Source organism: Podarcis cretensis (genome assembly GCF_951804945.1).
Source record: "Podarcis cretensis genome assembly, chromosome: 8".
NCBI lineage: Eukaryota > Metazoa > Chordata > Lepidosauria > Squamata > Lacertidae > Podarcis > Podarcis cretensis.
In genome coordinates, this window is record NC_137177.1 from 11,953,106 (window position 1) to 11,968,317 (window position 15,212).

Here is a 15,212-nt window from a genome sequence, read left to right on the forward strand (position 1 = left end):
ATAAAATGAAAGCAATAAACAATGTACTGCAGTCACACAATCAATCAATCAATTAGTAGCTGAACTGGGTTCCACACAGCCAAAAAACAAACAAAAACGCAAAATAAATAGCAAAAACAGACAGACCTCAGTGTAACACTCAAAACGGAAGTGTGGCACTCAAACTGGAAGCGTGGCACTCAAAATGGAGCATGTTTGGCTTTCAAAAAAAGTTTGCAAGCTGGAACACTTCCAAGTTTGCAGTGTTTGGGTTCCGAGTTGTTTGAGTACCAAGGTGTTTGAGAACCAAGGTACCACTGTATAGGTTTTAGAAATAAAATCCAATCAAACCGCTGCAGACATTTGCAGAGGGTAGTTGGCAGAATACTCATTGGATACAACTTTCTAGATGTCCAGTCTGCAACTTGATGTGTGTCCAGCCCTTCTAGGGCCCCTCGCTTCCAAAGTTTTGAAGCCTACATAGATACAAGCCTACATACTAAAGAAAGGAGAATTGTAGGCTGAGATTTATGTTCACCTAGATAACAAGCCTACATAAGGGGAGTTGTCCTTGGTAAGCTGGCACAGCCAGACTCCCATAATTTTACTCTTCAGAAGTTCACTCCCTGAATGCCTTATCTTTGGTATTTCCAGCAACTGGGCTATGTGTCTTTTATTAACAAAAGGAAACTATTATGAACCAAGGATTTTAACAGAACTCCAATATATGGGGCTTTTTATAGGTTTCTCACACAAAACATATTTTGGGGGCCGTTGGGGTCCCCCTACAATACCATTGGCCAATGCTACCTCAATTAAGAATAAAGACAGGAATGGGAATTTCTGTGTAAACTCAAGGTTATTTTGATGGGGCCTGATTTCAGCATACCTTTCTGATATGCCTAATGTTGGGGTGGGAATTAATTGCACATAGAAGTTAATTTGTCTCACTGATGGTCTTCTTATATTTGTGGATGCATATGTCAGGAGTGGTCTGATCTGATCAGAGCATCAGTCCCCTCTGTTATCCATCAAAGCAACACTAACAAGGATGGTGTTGACAAGGATAAACGTCTGGAGGAATAATCTGCTACTGACAGAATATCACAACACATAATAACAAGGGCTCATTTCCTCATCTTCCAGTTGTCACTTGCCAGCAACACCCTTCTGCTTTATATAAGTGACAAACAGACCAGTCCCTGAGAATAAATCAGTGAAGGGAAACCCTCAGCTCACAGGCCAAATTAGGCCCACCAGGGACCCTAATTTCAGAAATGAGGCCATTTCCCTCAAACCATGGCCGCCTGCTCCACATCTGGCTTTGTATGTGACACCTGGTGTGGGTCAGATAAAGTTGCATCTGCAAAGGGACAATCGGAATAAATAATAAAGAGTGCCTGATTGCTCTTTGATTAGCAAGGTTGACATGGCTGGGGAGGAGGGAGCTTGCAATAGCTGGGTTGAACCACTGTGAAAAATAGATGCAGAATGATAAATAGAAGGAAAGGGCAGAAATCACTGTGTTAAAAGTAGAGCAGGGAGAAAAAGATGGGGAGAGGATTCCTTTAAAAGTGGAGTAAAGAATGAAGTATAAATGTTATTTTTGGCATGTTCCTGAATGGAGGAGTGTAGCCGTATATATTTATTTTGATTCCTCGGATTTCCCCAAAACCAGAAAATAGCACAAACAAACAAAATTAAAAATTGTGTACTGGGCAGGGGAATTAAAACAGGACAAAATAAGAAAACAAAAACGAGGTGCGCCTGCAGAAATCTGTTTATGTGCCCTACCAGTACATAACTGGTGTAACTGAATTAATAAATTAGAAGGTGGGGACAAACATAAAAGGTAACACCTACTGGTATAAATTGTAAATTACTCCCCAGATACAAATTTAAATACATATGGGTCTCAATTAGTCTAATGCAATTTGAATGGTGGGGTGGGGAGTAGATTAACAGCTAAACAATGCTTACATGTGGACAAGCCCGATGGGAACACCTTCTTACAAACCATCCTGCCTGCACCTTAAGGTCAGTGGATGATGCCTGGCTGGTGGTCCCTGCGCAGGATGAAGTGCATACCTCTGGGACCAATGGAAGGACCTTTTTAGTGGTGGCTCCATGGCTCTGGAATGTTCTCACTAAGATGTGCCTAGCCAGATTATCATTTTGTTTTAGAAAGCGGGTGAAGGCACACCTATTCCAGCAGGGGAATTGTGACTGAAGTAATGTGAAAATAGTTTGATGCCGCTGCTTTTGTTTGCAAGTCCTTGTGTGGCTTATTATTATGATGTTGTTGTTGTAAAGCACCCTGTGGCCTGTTGGCAACACTTATTTTTAAACAAAATGACAAATCAGCATCTGTGTTGGCTACCCCTTGTCATAGACTGTGCTTTTTGTATTGCATTGCCATTTGAAAAGCTTGTGGTGCAATTGATCTGTTTCAGATCAGAATCTCTCCCAGTCCCACCCCCACCTGGAGACTGAACCTGGCACCTTCTGCATGCGAAACAGATGCTGTACCACTGAGCTGCATTCCTTTCTCGTACATCTCTATCTTTGGAAATTGCTAGCCTATTTTTCAGGAACTGCTGATGCTCATTCTGAGAAAGAGGCATAAGAGCAACATTGTTTTGGAGAACACAGGCAGAAGTCTTTCTTTGTGGAAATATTGCTTAGTGCCAGCACTGAAAAAGCTTTCTGTGCAGAATTGGCAAAGATCAAGGGGTCAAAAACAGTGTTCCCATTATGGGTATATGGGTTCCACTTTCTTCCCTCCTCACAGCACCAAATGGGCAATACTTCTTCTGTGCAAACAGGAGAATTTCATATTGACTTAAGCACTGACGTCGACCGGAAATGCCGTAGCTGTGGGCTGAGTCACCAAGTGCTGGGAGCTAAGCAGCTACAGGGCAGCACATCATGTGTCAAATTTAGAGCTTTATGAAGGGATTGTGCAGTTTGCCCTGCTCAAACAGTGGGATCTTCTAGCCTCCAGCACCTCCACCTCACCCCTCCTTCTTTAGTCAACTGAGAACAAGCAGTCCTGCTGGCTGGTTAAGACAGGAAACCAAAAGGGAAACTGAAACCTTTTCTTTAGCAATTCTAATTCCAGACAAAGCATCTATTAAGGGGAATTCATGTGAGCGCTACCATAAAAAGCCACTGGAGTTTGCAGTCAGAGCAGAAGTGTTGTAAACTGCTCCAAGCACACATCTGTGGGAAAGGCTTCAGCAGCTGCAGCCCCCTCCTGAGTTTCCTCTTGGCTGAAGAGAGGCTGCTGCCAAGCCAGACCAGCCAGAAAATTACCTATGTGAGTACCACCTTTTCTCTCCACAGTCCTGCCTAGGTGTTAGCTTGAGAGAAACAGCCACAAGCCCTGGATTTCAGACTTTCAGGCTGGGGAAGAAATGACTTGGGTCAAATCAAGGCAGGGCTGGCAGGATACATCTTGCTGAGTGTGGCGAAGTAGCAAATGCTTTCTATTTGTGCCCTGTCTTGCTGGCTATGCAAGGGATTGAGGAAGCAGTCAAGTGATTCTGGCACCTAAGGAAGAAAACCCCACAAATGTCTTGGCAGTGAAAACACAGTAATAATAAATAACAAACAATTTGCGGCCTTTTCCTGATGCACAAAAACAGCTGCCCGCCCCTCTAGCTAATGATAGGGCTCGTCCTGGAGTGAGTGAATAGTTTCATAGTTCTTGAAGAATAGCATTCAAAGATCTTATGGGCAGCCCTTCCTTTATCTAGCTAAGGGTTGGGGAATCTCAGGTTCGGGTGCCAACTGTTACCCTGTAGGCCTTGGGACCACACCTCCTCCCCCCAAGAGATTTTGCCTAACTGAAATATGTCCTTTCATTTTGATGTTTTGAAATGGTAGGAGTCGCTCACATTCACTGCTCTGGCCCAGAAGCTTGCTCAAGAGGAAATGCCCTTGGGGAAAATGTTTCCCAACCTCGACCCATCCTTTCCAGGGGAAATAACCTGAGTGTAGAAGCAGAGCTTGGAATTTCTTTTTGTCTCTTTAGATTCCTCAGCCTCTGTGGTGGGCTGCCTTCTGAACTGCTCAGCCAAGCATCATGGAAGAGCCAATGTGCCTGATCGAAAACAACCCCAATGAAGAACTGAGGGTCAACCAGGAAGCCCTGAAGATCTTGCAGAGCATCCAGCAGCCAGTGGTTGTGGTGGCCATCGTGGGACTGTACCGCACAGGCAAATCCTACCTCATGAACAAGCTGGCAGGAAAGAAGAAAGGTGAGTCTGCACAAGGAATAGGTGTTGGTGGGTAGAGACTTCGGGCTGGATGGGGCCAGCAAGGTACTTCATTTCAAGATGTTACTTCATTTAGGTAACCGCTTTTTCAGATATCGGAGAATTCCACACGAAGAGGACCATATTCTGAGGTTACTGCTGATCCCCTCGTACCTGATTCCCTTATTCCTGTCTCATTTGATCCCTATAGGCTTCTGTCTGGGGGCCACAATACAAGCACAAACCATGGGCATCTGGATGTGGTGCCTCCCTCACCCCAAAAAGCCTGGCCACACCTTGGTGCTTTTGGACACGGAGGGGCTGGGCGATGTGGAGAAGGTAAGTTGGAGACACAGAGCAGCGATTGTATGGGGGGAGGGCCATAGCTTAGTGGTAGGGCAGCTGCCTTGCATTCAGAAGGTCCTAGGTTCAGGTAGGGCTTGCTGTTTGTGCCTCACGCCTTCATTGTACACCTTTAGGCACCAGGCAAAAACATTCCTTTTTAACTAGGCTTTGGCTGATTAATATTCTACAGCCTTTTAAAATGTTTTGGGGGGGTATTATTTTCTTTTCTTTAACTATTTACTTTTGTTTTTACCTTTTACCCAGAGATCTTGTGATGAAGGGTGGTATATAAATCTTAATTAACAACAACAACTATACAACAGGAGAACAAGGCTAATCAGGAGCACTTTAAAAGCACTCAGGTGAGGAAGGATTCTCTTAGGAGTCATCCAAAGGTGAGATAGTCTGAGCAGAAAGGGATCAACCAGGCAGAGTTCTTTACTGTGTGTAGGGATGCAGCCTAGGTGCAGATCAAGTGTGTAACAGGATTCTGCACTAATTACTTCCATCCCATCCTACAGAGCAATACTGCGAATGACTCCTGGATTTTTGCCTTGTCCATTCTGTTAAGCAGCACCTTTGTATACAACAGCATGGGCACCATTGACCAATATGCTCTGGAGAAACTGCAGTATCCTTTGTACAAATGGTGTCAGGCAGTTCACTGCCAGTTTTCCTGCTTTCCAGTCAGAATAGATGGTGTGTAGATGCTTTCGGTAGCAATGTAGCTGTGTGTGCACGCTGGGAAATGCCTCTTCGTACATACATTTATTTTCATGATACTGGATGGTGCAATGTAGGTCACAGTTAGTGGGGACACCGCACTGGTTTCCAGGAAGCACACTAATGGACAAATTCAAACGAAGATGAACGAAACTGTGATAATAAATAAGACAGCAATTTTTAATCAGTTAGCTGGTTAGATTTCTTTGGGAGGGAAACAGCACTAAAAAAGACACCTCTCCAATGAGGCAGCAAAAAACTGTTAATTCATTTAAATGCAAGTCCTTCTTAAAAGAGTCATTCTGCCTTCTCTCTCACACACAGAAGGAATGGCTTTTCTAGTACTGTGTCTGCTATGTCGCATGCATACATCATCTGAAAACGAAGGAATTGTGCTTTTTGATTTGGAACTACTGTTTTTATCTAGAAGCAAGGTTTATCTAACTGGGTGACACTTCTAATAAGGGCCTTAGGAATAGTGAGGAGGGATAGAGGAGGAAAGGTGAGGGGTATTTGAGAGATTACTGCCCTGTGAAGTGGAAGAGGCATCGTAATTTCCTTAGTGTGATCCCAGGTATGTGACAGAGCTGACTAAGCACATTAAGGTGAAGAGCACACCTGCAAAGGACTCTGAGGGTGAAGAGGAAGATTCGAGTGACTTTCTTAGGTTCTTCCCAGCTTTCGTCTGGGCTGTGCGTGACTTTTCGTTACTGCTGAAACTGAATGGGAAACCTATCACTGAAGACGAATATCTGGAGAATGCCCTGAAGAGGAAGAAAGGTACTGAGAGTCGGAGGGATCCTAGCCTGGATGAGTGCCGGATTTAGGATGGTGTGGGATGTTCCCCCTCACAGGGGGCCGAGGCAAGGGATAACAAAATAATAGCAACAGCAACCATAATAACCTTATCTGTGATTCTCTCTCTCTTAGACAACCCAGAGAAGTTGGACCTTGCCAAGAAATGCATACGCCAGTATTTCCCCAGCCGCAAGTGCTTTGTCTTTGACCGCCCGGCCTCAAGGCGAGCTTTAGAGGAACTGGAGGACCTACCTGAATCTAAACTGAATCCTGACTTTCTGGAGCAGGTTCAGCATTTCTGCAGCTATATTCATGAGCAAGCTCAGGCAAAGGTCATCCAGGGAGGGCACACGGTGACAGGGACATGTGAGTAGAGGCAAAGGGCATGGGTTGAGTGGCTCATGGGGAATCCTGGGTGGAGAGGCTGGGGTTTCACCATGAACTTCAGTATACAGCTGAAGGGTTTATGGACTGGAATACTTTTTTATTTATAGACCAGAATACTTTTTGGTTGTTTTTTCTGCAAGAGACTAAGGGCCTGTCGACACTTCCACTTGCCCCAGACTTTTGCACAATTTGTGCTGGACCATTACCACTTATTTGAGAGCTTTTTCATATATCCTGAACTATCTCATATTAATAATAACAATAATAATAAATAATATTTATACCCTGCCCATCGGGCTGTGTTTCCCCAGCCGCTTACATTAGTTCATCATTTATCTAGTTTTACTCATATCATATTCAATCACATTAATATCTTATTAAACCATATTTCTCTCCCTTCCTACCCCTTGCAGCATTGGGGCATCTGGTGGTGACCTATGTGGACGCCATCTGCAGTGGCTCCATACCCTGCATAGAGAACGCGGTGGTAGCCTTGGCGCAGATTGAGAACACAGCTGCTTTGCAGGAAGCCATTACATACTATGAAGCTGAGATGGGGAAACACTTGAAGCTGCCCACCGAGACTATCGAGGAGCTGCTGGAAGCGCATGCCCAATACGAGAAGGAGGCTATTAAAGTGTTCTTGGCACGAGCCTTCAAGGATGTCAATCACGAGTACCAGAAGGAACTTGGGGTATGGGGATAAACTCACCGGTGGGCATGAGATAGGGGGCTCTCCAGATTTGATATAGGGAAAACTTGGAAGGATTTTGTGTTGGATGGAAAGCTGGATACTCAGAAATGGGAGGTTCCTTTCTATGGGGCAATGTATTCATTCCTGTCCTAGTTCAGAGCCGAGATGTCAAGGGATGAGATCCGGCTCCTTAGCAAGGTTGTGTTGGCCATTGATTGGATGCCATTGGAGCTAGTTGAGTTGAGCTAAGATGCCCCCAGGAACACGGAACATGTGGCAGCCACTTGGTTTTGTTGGGATGAAAAAGTGAGCCTGTTCCCAAGGGAGGTGTTTAGAATGAGGAACTAACTGTGGGAGGACCAGTTTGAGGAAAGGACAGAGGGTAGTAGGCGGGCCACCTTTTTCAGGCAAAGTAGACTTGCAGCAGGTCCTGTCATTTGAGGCCTTATCCATGCTTACTGTTTGCCCTGCTCTTTCTGAGCTTTAAAGCACGGATTGTGCCTGGAAAGAGCGGGGGAAAGGTAAATGTGAATAAGCCCTGGGTCTTTTAGCCCTTTCTTACATCTCTTCTCCTTCTGGGCTGACAAATGGGAAGCCAGCTGGCACTCAGCAGAATGGACTTTCTGATCTGTATCTAAGAGTCAGTTTCTCTCATGGATTTCAGGGGCATTGCTGCCTTCCTCCTGGGCCTCCACATGCAAGATGCAAGCTTCTTTCTACCTTCCCCTGCCCAGTGCTATTTATGATAAGTCTAAAAAGCAGAGTTAGGGGCATTCTGGGTGCTAACTTGCTTAGTTGGTTGATGGTGCTGGGAGAGCAAGTAGAGCAACTTTCAGAATAAAGTCCTTTTATTTCATATACTGAAACACACTTTGGAACCATGTTATCCGTTGCTCCCCCTTTGCACTGGTCCACTGGGGCTAGTGCCTGCAACAAGAGGGAGCCCTGAAATCCCTGGAATAGGGAATATAGGACTGTTCTCCATTAGGAAGCACCATTTGCATCTCACCCTGTGCCCCCTTCTCTCTTCCCCTCCACTCTTCCCTCTTTCCTCCAGACCCAGCTGCATGCCAAGCTTCTAGAGTTCTGTTCTCGCAATGAGCAGGCATCATCAGATCGCTGCCAGGCTGTGCTTACACAGCTGTTCCAGGACATGGAAGAGGAGATTGGCAAGGGGAGCTATTCTGTGGCTGGGGGCTACCAGCGCTTTCTGGATGACCAGAAGGAAAAGGTGGATCAGTATTACCTGGTGCCTGGGAAAGGACTCATGGTGAGTCAGACTTGTAGGCACAGCAACAGGAGGGATAAGAGGACATGCAACACACCCACAAACCACGTTTAGCTTCCCCAGGAATAAATCCTCTCCTTATAACTATTTTACTGTTCCTTTGGTATAATAGGTTTCTCCAGAGCTGTTGCTCCATCCCAGTCAGCAGCCCTGTCAGCATTACTGTAAGAGACACTGTGGTGCAATGGTTAGAGTGCTGATCTAGGATCTGGGAGACCAGAGGTCATATCCCTACTTCAGCAACAAACCCGCTGGGTGATCCTGGCTCAGTCGCTACTTCTCTGCTATATCTTGCCTCACAGCTTTGCTGCAAGCATAAAATGGGGGGGGGGGGTGAGAGCCAAGTACGTCACCTTCAGCTCTATGGAGGAAAGGTGGGCTATAAATGTAAGCCCTGCCTGACTCCCCTGCCTTGCCTGCTCTCTGCTCAGCCACATTTCTCCCAGTGCAGCTCTGATCCTGAAGTGAATCAGGGTGGGAGAAGATTTCTTAAAAGGATAGTACACCTTGGGGTAAAGCAGAGGAGGAAATGTCTTTTTCAGATAAATTACATTTTGCTTTATTTGATTAATTAATATCTTGCCTTTTCTTCAAGGAACAGAAGGCAGTGTGAGTTGTGTTCCCCCTATGTTTCTCTCACAGCAACCCTGTGGAATAGGCTAGGGGAGGAGAGAGAGAGAGAGAGAGAGACTCTCCAAGATCGCTTCATGGCTGTGTGGGGACTTGGACCTGGGTCTCCACAGTCTTAGTCATACACTTAAAGTAATACACCTCACTGTCTTCTCTCACAAACCCAGCTCAGCTCCAGATGTGATTGGGCCATAAATCTAGATAAAGTACGAATGGCTACCCTGCCATATCTAGACTGGCCTTCAGGTTTTTGCAGTGTCTTCTTTACTGCATATAGCTTTGCATGCAAGCACAAAGCCAAACAATTTGCCTCACTCTACCCCTCTTCTCCTCTTTAGGCTTCCCAGGCCCTGCAAGACTTCCTGAAATCCAAGGAGGCAGCAGCCCAATCCATTTTGCAGGCTGACCGGACCCTCACGGACAAACAGAAGGAGGTTGAAGGTGAGCCCCAGTTCAGAGGCCTCCTCCACAGACAGGCCTTACAGACCCATAACAATCTTGGCTGGGATAATTTTAGCCTCCTCCCTCAGAGGTGGGAGTCCCCACTTCCTATCACTTTTGCTAGTTCCTGATTCCTACCAATTCCCAGGCCTCTGAATGAAAGCCAAACTAGGAACATCTTGGAGGGTACAATGATCAGACCTGCCATTTAATAAATAAAAAATTTGTAATGGCCATTATGGAGGGGTGACTTTGACTGAGACCACAGGATGGAAGAGGAAAATGTTGCTGGGCATATTCTTGTCATCTGATTAAGGGAAGTGAGAAAGGCCCACTAGACTGAAGTTCATTAAAAGAACAATGTGATTTCTAATGATATGATAATTTATAAAAGCTGTTTTTTTAATATAAAAAAGCCCTGATACTGAGCTGTCACTGTAGCCCAGCTGAAATGTGATGAAGCAAAAAAAGAACTAATGGTGCTGTATTTAGTACACAATACTAATAATAGTAGTAATAATAATAATAATTAATGCTACATGCACATCACTCATGTAAAGAACATTCTATTCCCTAAGAATCCTGTTAATCCTTGTTAAAGGTGCTGGGAATTGTAGGTCTGTGAAAGGTAAACTAAAGTTCCCAGAATTCTTGAGAGGAAGCTGTGTTTTTAAATTTGATTTCAGTGTATGTACACAACCTCCAAATAGGCTAATGCAGCCTTTGCCAACCTGTGTCTTAATGTACAATTAGCATTCACCATCTTTCTTTCCCTCTAGTGGAGCGAGTCAAGGCTGAAGCCTCTGCTCGAGAAGCAGAGTTGCATGAGAAGATGAAAGATGAGGCTGTCCAGAGGGCCCAGCAGCAGGAAAAGAGTTTTGAGGAGCACAAAAGGCAGCTAGAAACAAAAATGGTGGAGGACAGGAGGAAGCTACTGGCAGAGCATGAGATGGTGATGAATGCAAAACTCCAGGTAACAATATCCTTAGTATTGTAAGCCTGGTCATTTATGCAGTCCTACCAGCTTTCACTAAAGAGGCTAAAGTCAAAGAAGAAGAAAAAGAAGGAGGAGGAGGAGTTTGGATTTGATATCCCGCTTTATCACTACCCGAAGGAGTCTCAAAGCAGCTAATATTCTCCTTTCCCTTCCTCCCCCACAACACTCTGTGAGGTGAGTGGGGCTGAGAGACGTCAGAGAAGTGTGACTGGCCCAAGGTCACCCAGCAGCTGCGAGTGGAGAAGCGGAGAGGGGAACCCGGTTCACCAGACTACGAGACTACCGCTCCTAACCACTACACCACACTGGCTCTCTATAAGACACTATGTGTGCAATTTCTATGCATGTATTTTTTACCCCACTCTTTAGCCAAAGAAGGCCTCCTGAGCAACTCACGGCAATCAGTAATAAGCATTCAGGCTTACAATCTAAAAGATACAGCACAAAAAGAAAAGGGATTGGGAGGGAGGACAAAAAAAGCAACCCTAGGGAATACTTCTTAGTCACGACGTTCTTTTGAGTCTTCTTTCTGGCAGACTAGAAGGAAGCAAGCCACCTCCTCCTCCTGCTGCTGCCACTTCTTTGGATGATGAACGGGGTCTGGTTTGTCTCTCTTGCCATTATTATTTTTTCTGGGGACTTGTGACCATTGGGGAGCTCTACAACATACATCCTTCAGGAATCACAGGGCCAGTTTGTGCAAGATGGCACCATTCTAGCTGACTGAGGATGCCCGTGTCATCTTGAGATAGTCTTCAGGGACCTAACATTAGGGGAAAGAAGCAGCTGGACTGGGGGCATATGGAGAAGGGAGGAGGAAGCAATTGCTCACCTGTCTCAATTCACCACCTGAATTGGCCTAGCTCTGTCCCCATCTCTTTTATTGCAGTCTCCAGCTTTGCTCTGTGATCAACTGGCATTGACTTTATTCTTTATCCCTGCCATTCCTTAGGAGCAGAGGCGGCTTCAGGAAGAAGGGTTCAACCGAGAAGTCAACAGGCTTCAGGGCGAGATCCAGCGCTTGAACTCTGCGATGAGACAACAGTCGAGTGGGGGCTCTGGATGTGTGATCCTTTGAAGCTCCTGGCATTTTCAAAAGGCCCTAAATGGATGAGGAATGGGATGGAGAGGAGAGATCTACTTTATATCTGGGCTCACTGAGTAGATATCTTTGGTGTTACTTTTTGTGTGTATATGAGAAAAATGATGGCATTTAAAGACAAAATGGGTGAAATTAAACAAGAAGGAAAATCTGATAGTTGATTGTATTCTGTTGGTATAACAGGGTTCATACCTTGTAACCTTGTCTTAACTATTACGTTTACGTTGCAAATAGTTCTAGCTGTTGCCTTCCAAGCATTCGCATACCTGTGGTTTATTTATTTTGGTTTTATTTTATGTCTGTATTTCTTCGACAGTGGTTTATGATTGTATATGGACCATGTATATTGCCACTAGATCCTGTTTAATAACAGTGCATTTTGCAGAACCTTATATAACAGTTTTTGGACAATTAATTAAAAAATATGAAAAATAAATAAATTGGAATCGGCCATGGGTAGAGGCTCTTTGTAAAGTTAAAGTGTCTCTAGCTTGAAACAATCTAAAGACAAGACAGTGTGTGGAAAGTTTATTGGGCTTGGATGTGGGGAAATCGTGCTCAGCTATGAAGCTCCTATGGATGGGTTTTAGGAAGGGTGGAGGGAATCGCCCCCATATACATTTCAGATGATATTATTCACTAGAAGCACCTTTATCTCAGGCAAATCTGCTGCATCTTTGCATTGACTGGCTTTTGTGAACAATCCAAAGTTCTTGATTGCCATTAGTCAAATGCAAACCACACCAAATATGGACATCATATTTCCCCAGGGGAATCAGACTTCTGCTGCTTCTCTCTCATACACAAACACACCTTTGCTGCTGGAGAGCACACCTCAGCTGTGGATATTTGCAGGCTTAGCTGCTTCCCATCTGGAGCCATGCTATTCGTTGTTTTTCAGACAATTAACACTTCCACACTAAGGTCTGCCAGTGCCGTCCAGACATGGCTGTTCCATGGTCAGCTAGAAGCAGAATTATAAATGTCCACATAATCAAATGTGGCTTGATACAGTGGTGCCCGGCAAGATGAACGCCTCGCATTCTCCCCTCCCACTGTTTCCAGCAACTGGTGTTCAGAAGCATTCTACCTTTGAAAATAGAGATGGAATGTAGCATTGCAGTTTAGAAGATGTTGATAGTCTTATCCTCCATAAATTTGTCCAGTCCTCTTTTAAACTATCCATGTTGGTGGCCATCACTACCTCTTGTTGGAGCAAGTTCTATAGCTCATCTACAAGCTGCACTGAATCTTCCAATATTCAGCTTCAGTGGGTGCCTCTGAGTTTTAGTGTTATGAGAGGAGAAATTATGCACACACTAGTGGGGACATTATATATATATATATATATATATATATATATATATATATATATATAAATGATATTTTATTAAGTTTTATCAAAGAAAAAGGTTACATGAAGAAAAACACAAAGTATATAAACATACAAAAAACATCAGAATACAATAAAACAAACAGTTAACACATGAGAAAAGAAAAAAAGAAAAAAAGAAAATCCCTCTCTTTAATTTCTTACCATTCATAAACCTATTTTCTTGACTTCCTCGCACCCCCCTTTCTTGTATTCCAATTTGAAATTAATTAGCAATTTCCTTCTTATTAATTTTATCCTTAATTATCTTTCTTCTCATATTGTTTGTTCCTAATTTTCATCTAATATCTAACCCTTCTTTCATATTTATATTTTACCTTTTTTACTAGAACCCATTCATTTCATTTCAATGTCATTAACATTCAAAAATTTTACAATATTTTTGTAAGTAGATTTTAAATTTCTTCCAATCTTCTTCCAACAACTCTTCTCCCTGATCTCGTATTCTGCCCGTCATTTCTGCCATTTCCATATAGTCCAACTAGTGGGGACATTATAAAGGTGTATAAAAGATGCATAATTTTATACACTTTTCAAACCAGGATGCCCCAAGACTTGTAGAGCTTTTTTAGGAAGACCCCAAGGACTGATTTTTCAATGGACTTGCCTAACATTGAGGACAAAGCAATGGCCTTTGGAAATTCCCCCTGGATGTCGATTCTGCCGAATATCCCAGTAATATTCAGGAAAATCTGGATGTATGGCAGCCTTGCTTTATAGTGTTTCCACTTACTTGCCTTTTTTATTGTTCTTTTTTTATTTAAAAAATAATTAAAGATTATTGGTTTACAAAAGTATGTGCAATGTCTCTTTCTTCAAGTTGCATTTTCTACAGATCAGTTGCATTTGTTGTGAGACATTAGTGTTACATTAGGAAGTAAAGAGGGGAATGGTGAGTGGGGTGAGGGGTGGGGCCGCTTGACTTTTTTCTAAACTACAAAGACTCAAATGTAGTATTTTCTCATAGGCTTTTATAGGGACCTTTGATCATGTTGCGTTTGCTTACATTGCATCACATTTGCCATTTTGCTGTCCAGCTGGGAGAAATTGTTTTGCAGCTTCTCAAAACCCCTGCTTCTTTTAGCAACCTCCAGCAGCATAGAACACCGGTCCTAAGATATCTGCATTGGCTCCCAGTACATTTCCAAGCACAATTCAGAGTGTTGGTGCTGACCTTTAAAGCCCTAAACGGCTTCCGCCCTGTATACCTGAAGGAGCATCTCCACCCCCATCGTCCAGCCCGGATACAGAGGTCCAGCGCCGAGGGCCTTCTGGCGGTTCCCTCACTGTGAGAAGTGAGGTTTCAGGGAACCAGGCAGAGGGCCTTCTCGGTAGTGGCGCCCGCCCTATGGAAACCCTCCCAGCAGATGTCAAAAAGATAAATAGTTATGTGACTTTTAAAAGACATCTGTAAGCAGCCCTGTTCAGGGAAGTTTTTAGGGTCGGATGCTACATTGTGTTAGTCTTCCCCCAGTCTAACACAGAGCATCTGGTTGTGAACTAGAAGTTTGGTGGTTCAAAGATTGTGGGAAGTATTTCTGCCTTGCAGGGGGTTGGACTAGATGAACCTTGGTGCCGCCTCCAACTCCACAATTCTATGATTCTTTGATTCTATGGCTCATCATCATCACCCCCACCACCTTGGAAATTGAGCCATGTCTCTTCTGCAGGCTTTCGTCACAAACACGAGTGTAATGCTTCGAGCCTTGAAGCAGAAGAAACAACCCGAATTACAGTTACTGAGGGCTGGTTCATGAGCTGGGAGTCAGCGAATTACACAACTCAAGCCCATTGTGTGCAGAGCAATAATCCCGCTTCTCCTAATCAAAAGCGCTTCCAAGGCTGCGAGAGTTGATCTGCTCAAAGGACAAAGGCAGTTTCCCTGAAAGGGAAAAGCGAAACTAGAAGTAGACATTTCTCATGCTGAAAGAAGGAAGATTCCAGGCAAGGAAACCCCCCAGGAAGCACTCATCCCACCACCATAAAAAAGCCAGGGGGGAGTTCAGTGAAAGGAGAAGAGGTGTGCCCGGTTCCAGCAAGAGAAGAGCCACAGCAAATTCTTGCCTTTGGCAGAAGTTCTGTCCACAAGCAGTGAGACTCAGCAGCAACCCAGATCATCAGCCACTGCTCTCAGCAAATTAACTCTGTAAGTACAGTACTATTCTCCTTCCTCCTG

At 44.2% G+C, this 15,212-nt stretch overlaps 1 protein-coding gene across 1 annotated transcript in view; it reads left to right on the top strand.

The window, feature by feature from the left end:
- The window catches only part of LOC307223397 (uncharacterized protein), a 33,407-nt gene continuing 18,195 nt past the window's right edge, over positions 1-15,212 (top strand). The window contains exons 1-11 of the mRNA XM_079989367.1: positions 1-3,298; positions 4,016-4,241; positions 4,450-4,577; positions 5,105-5,214; positions 5,881-6,086; positions 6,237-6,470; positions 6,905-7,185; positions 8,243-8,455; positions 9,442-9,544; positions 10,324-10,517; positions 11,494-11,616. Coding sequence (XP_079845493.1) covers positions 4,067-4,241; positions 4,450-4,577; positions 5,105-5,214; positions 5,881-6,086; positions 6,237-6,470; positions 6,905-7,185; positions 8,243-8,455; positions 9,442-9,544; positions 10,324-10,517; positions 11,494-11,616 — 1,767 coding nt within the window. The 5' untranslated portion in view covers positions 1-3,298; positions 4,016-4,066. The remainder of the gene's footprint in view (positions 3,299-4,015; positions 4,242-4,449; positions 4,578-5,104; positions 5,215-5,880; positions 6,087-6,236; positions 6,471-6,904; positions 7,186-8,242; positions 8,456-9,441; positions 9,545-10,323; positions 10,518-11,493; positions 11,617-15,212) is intronic.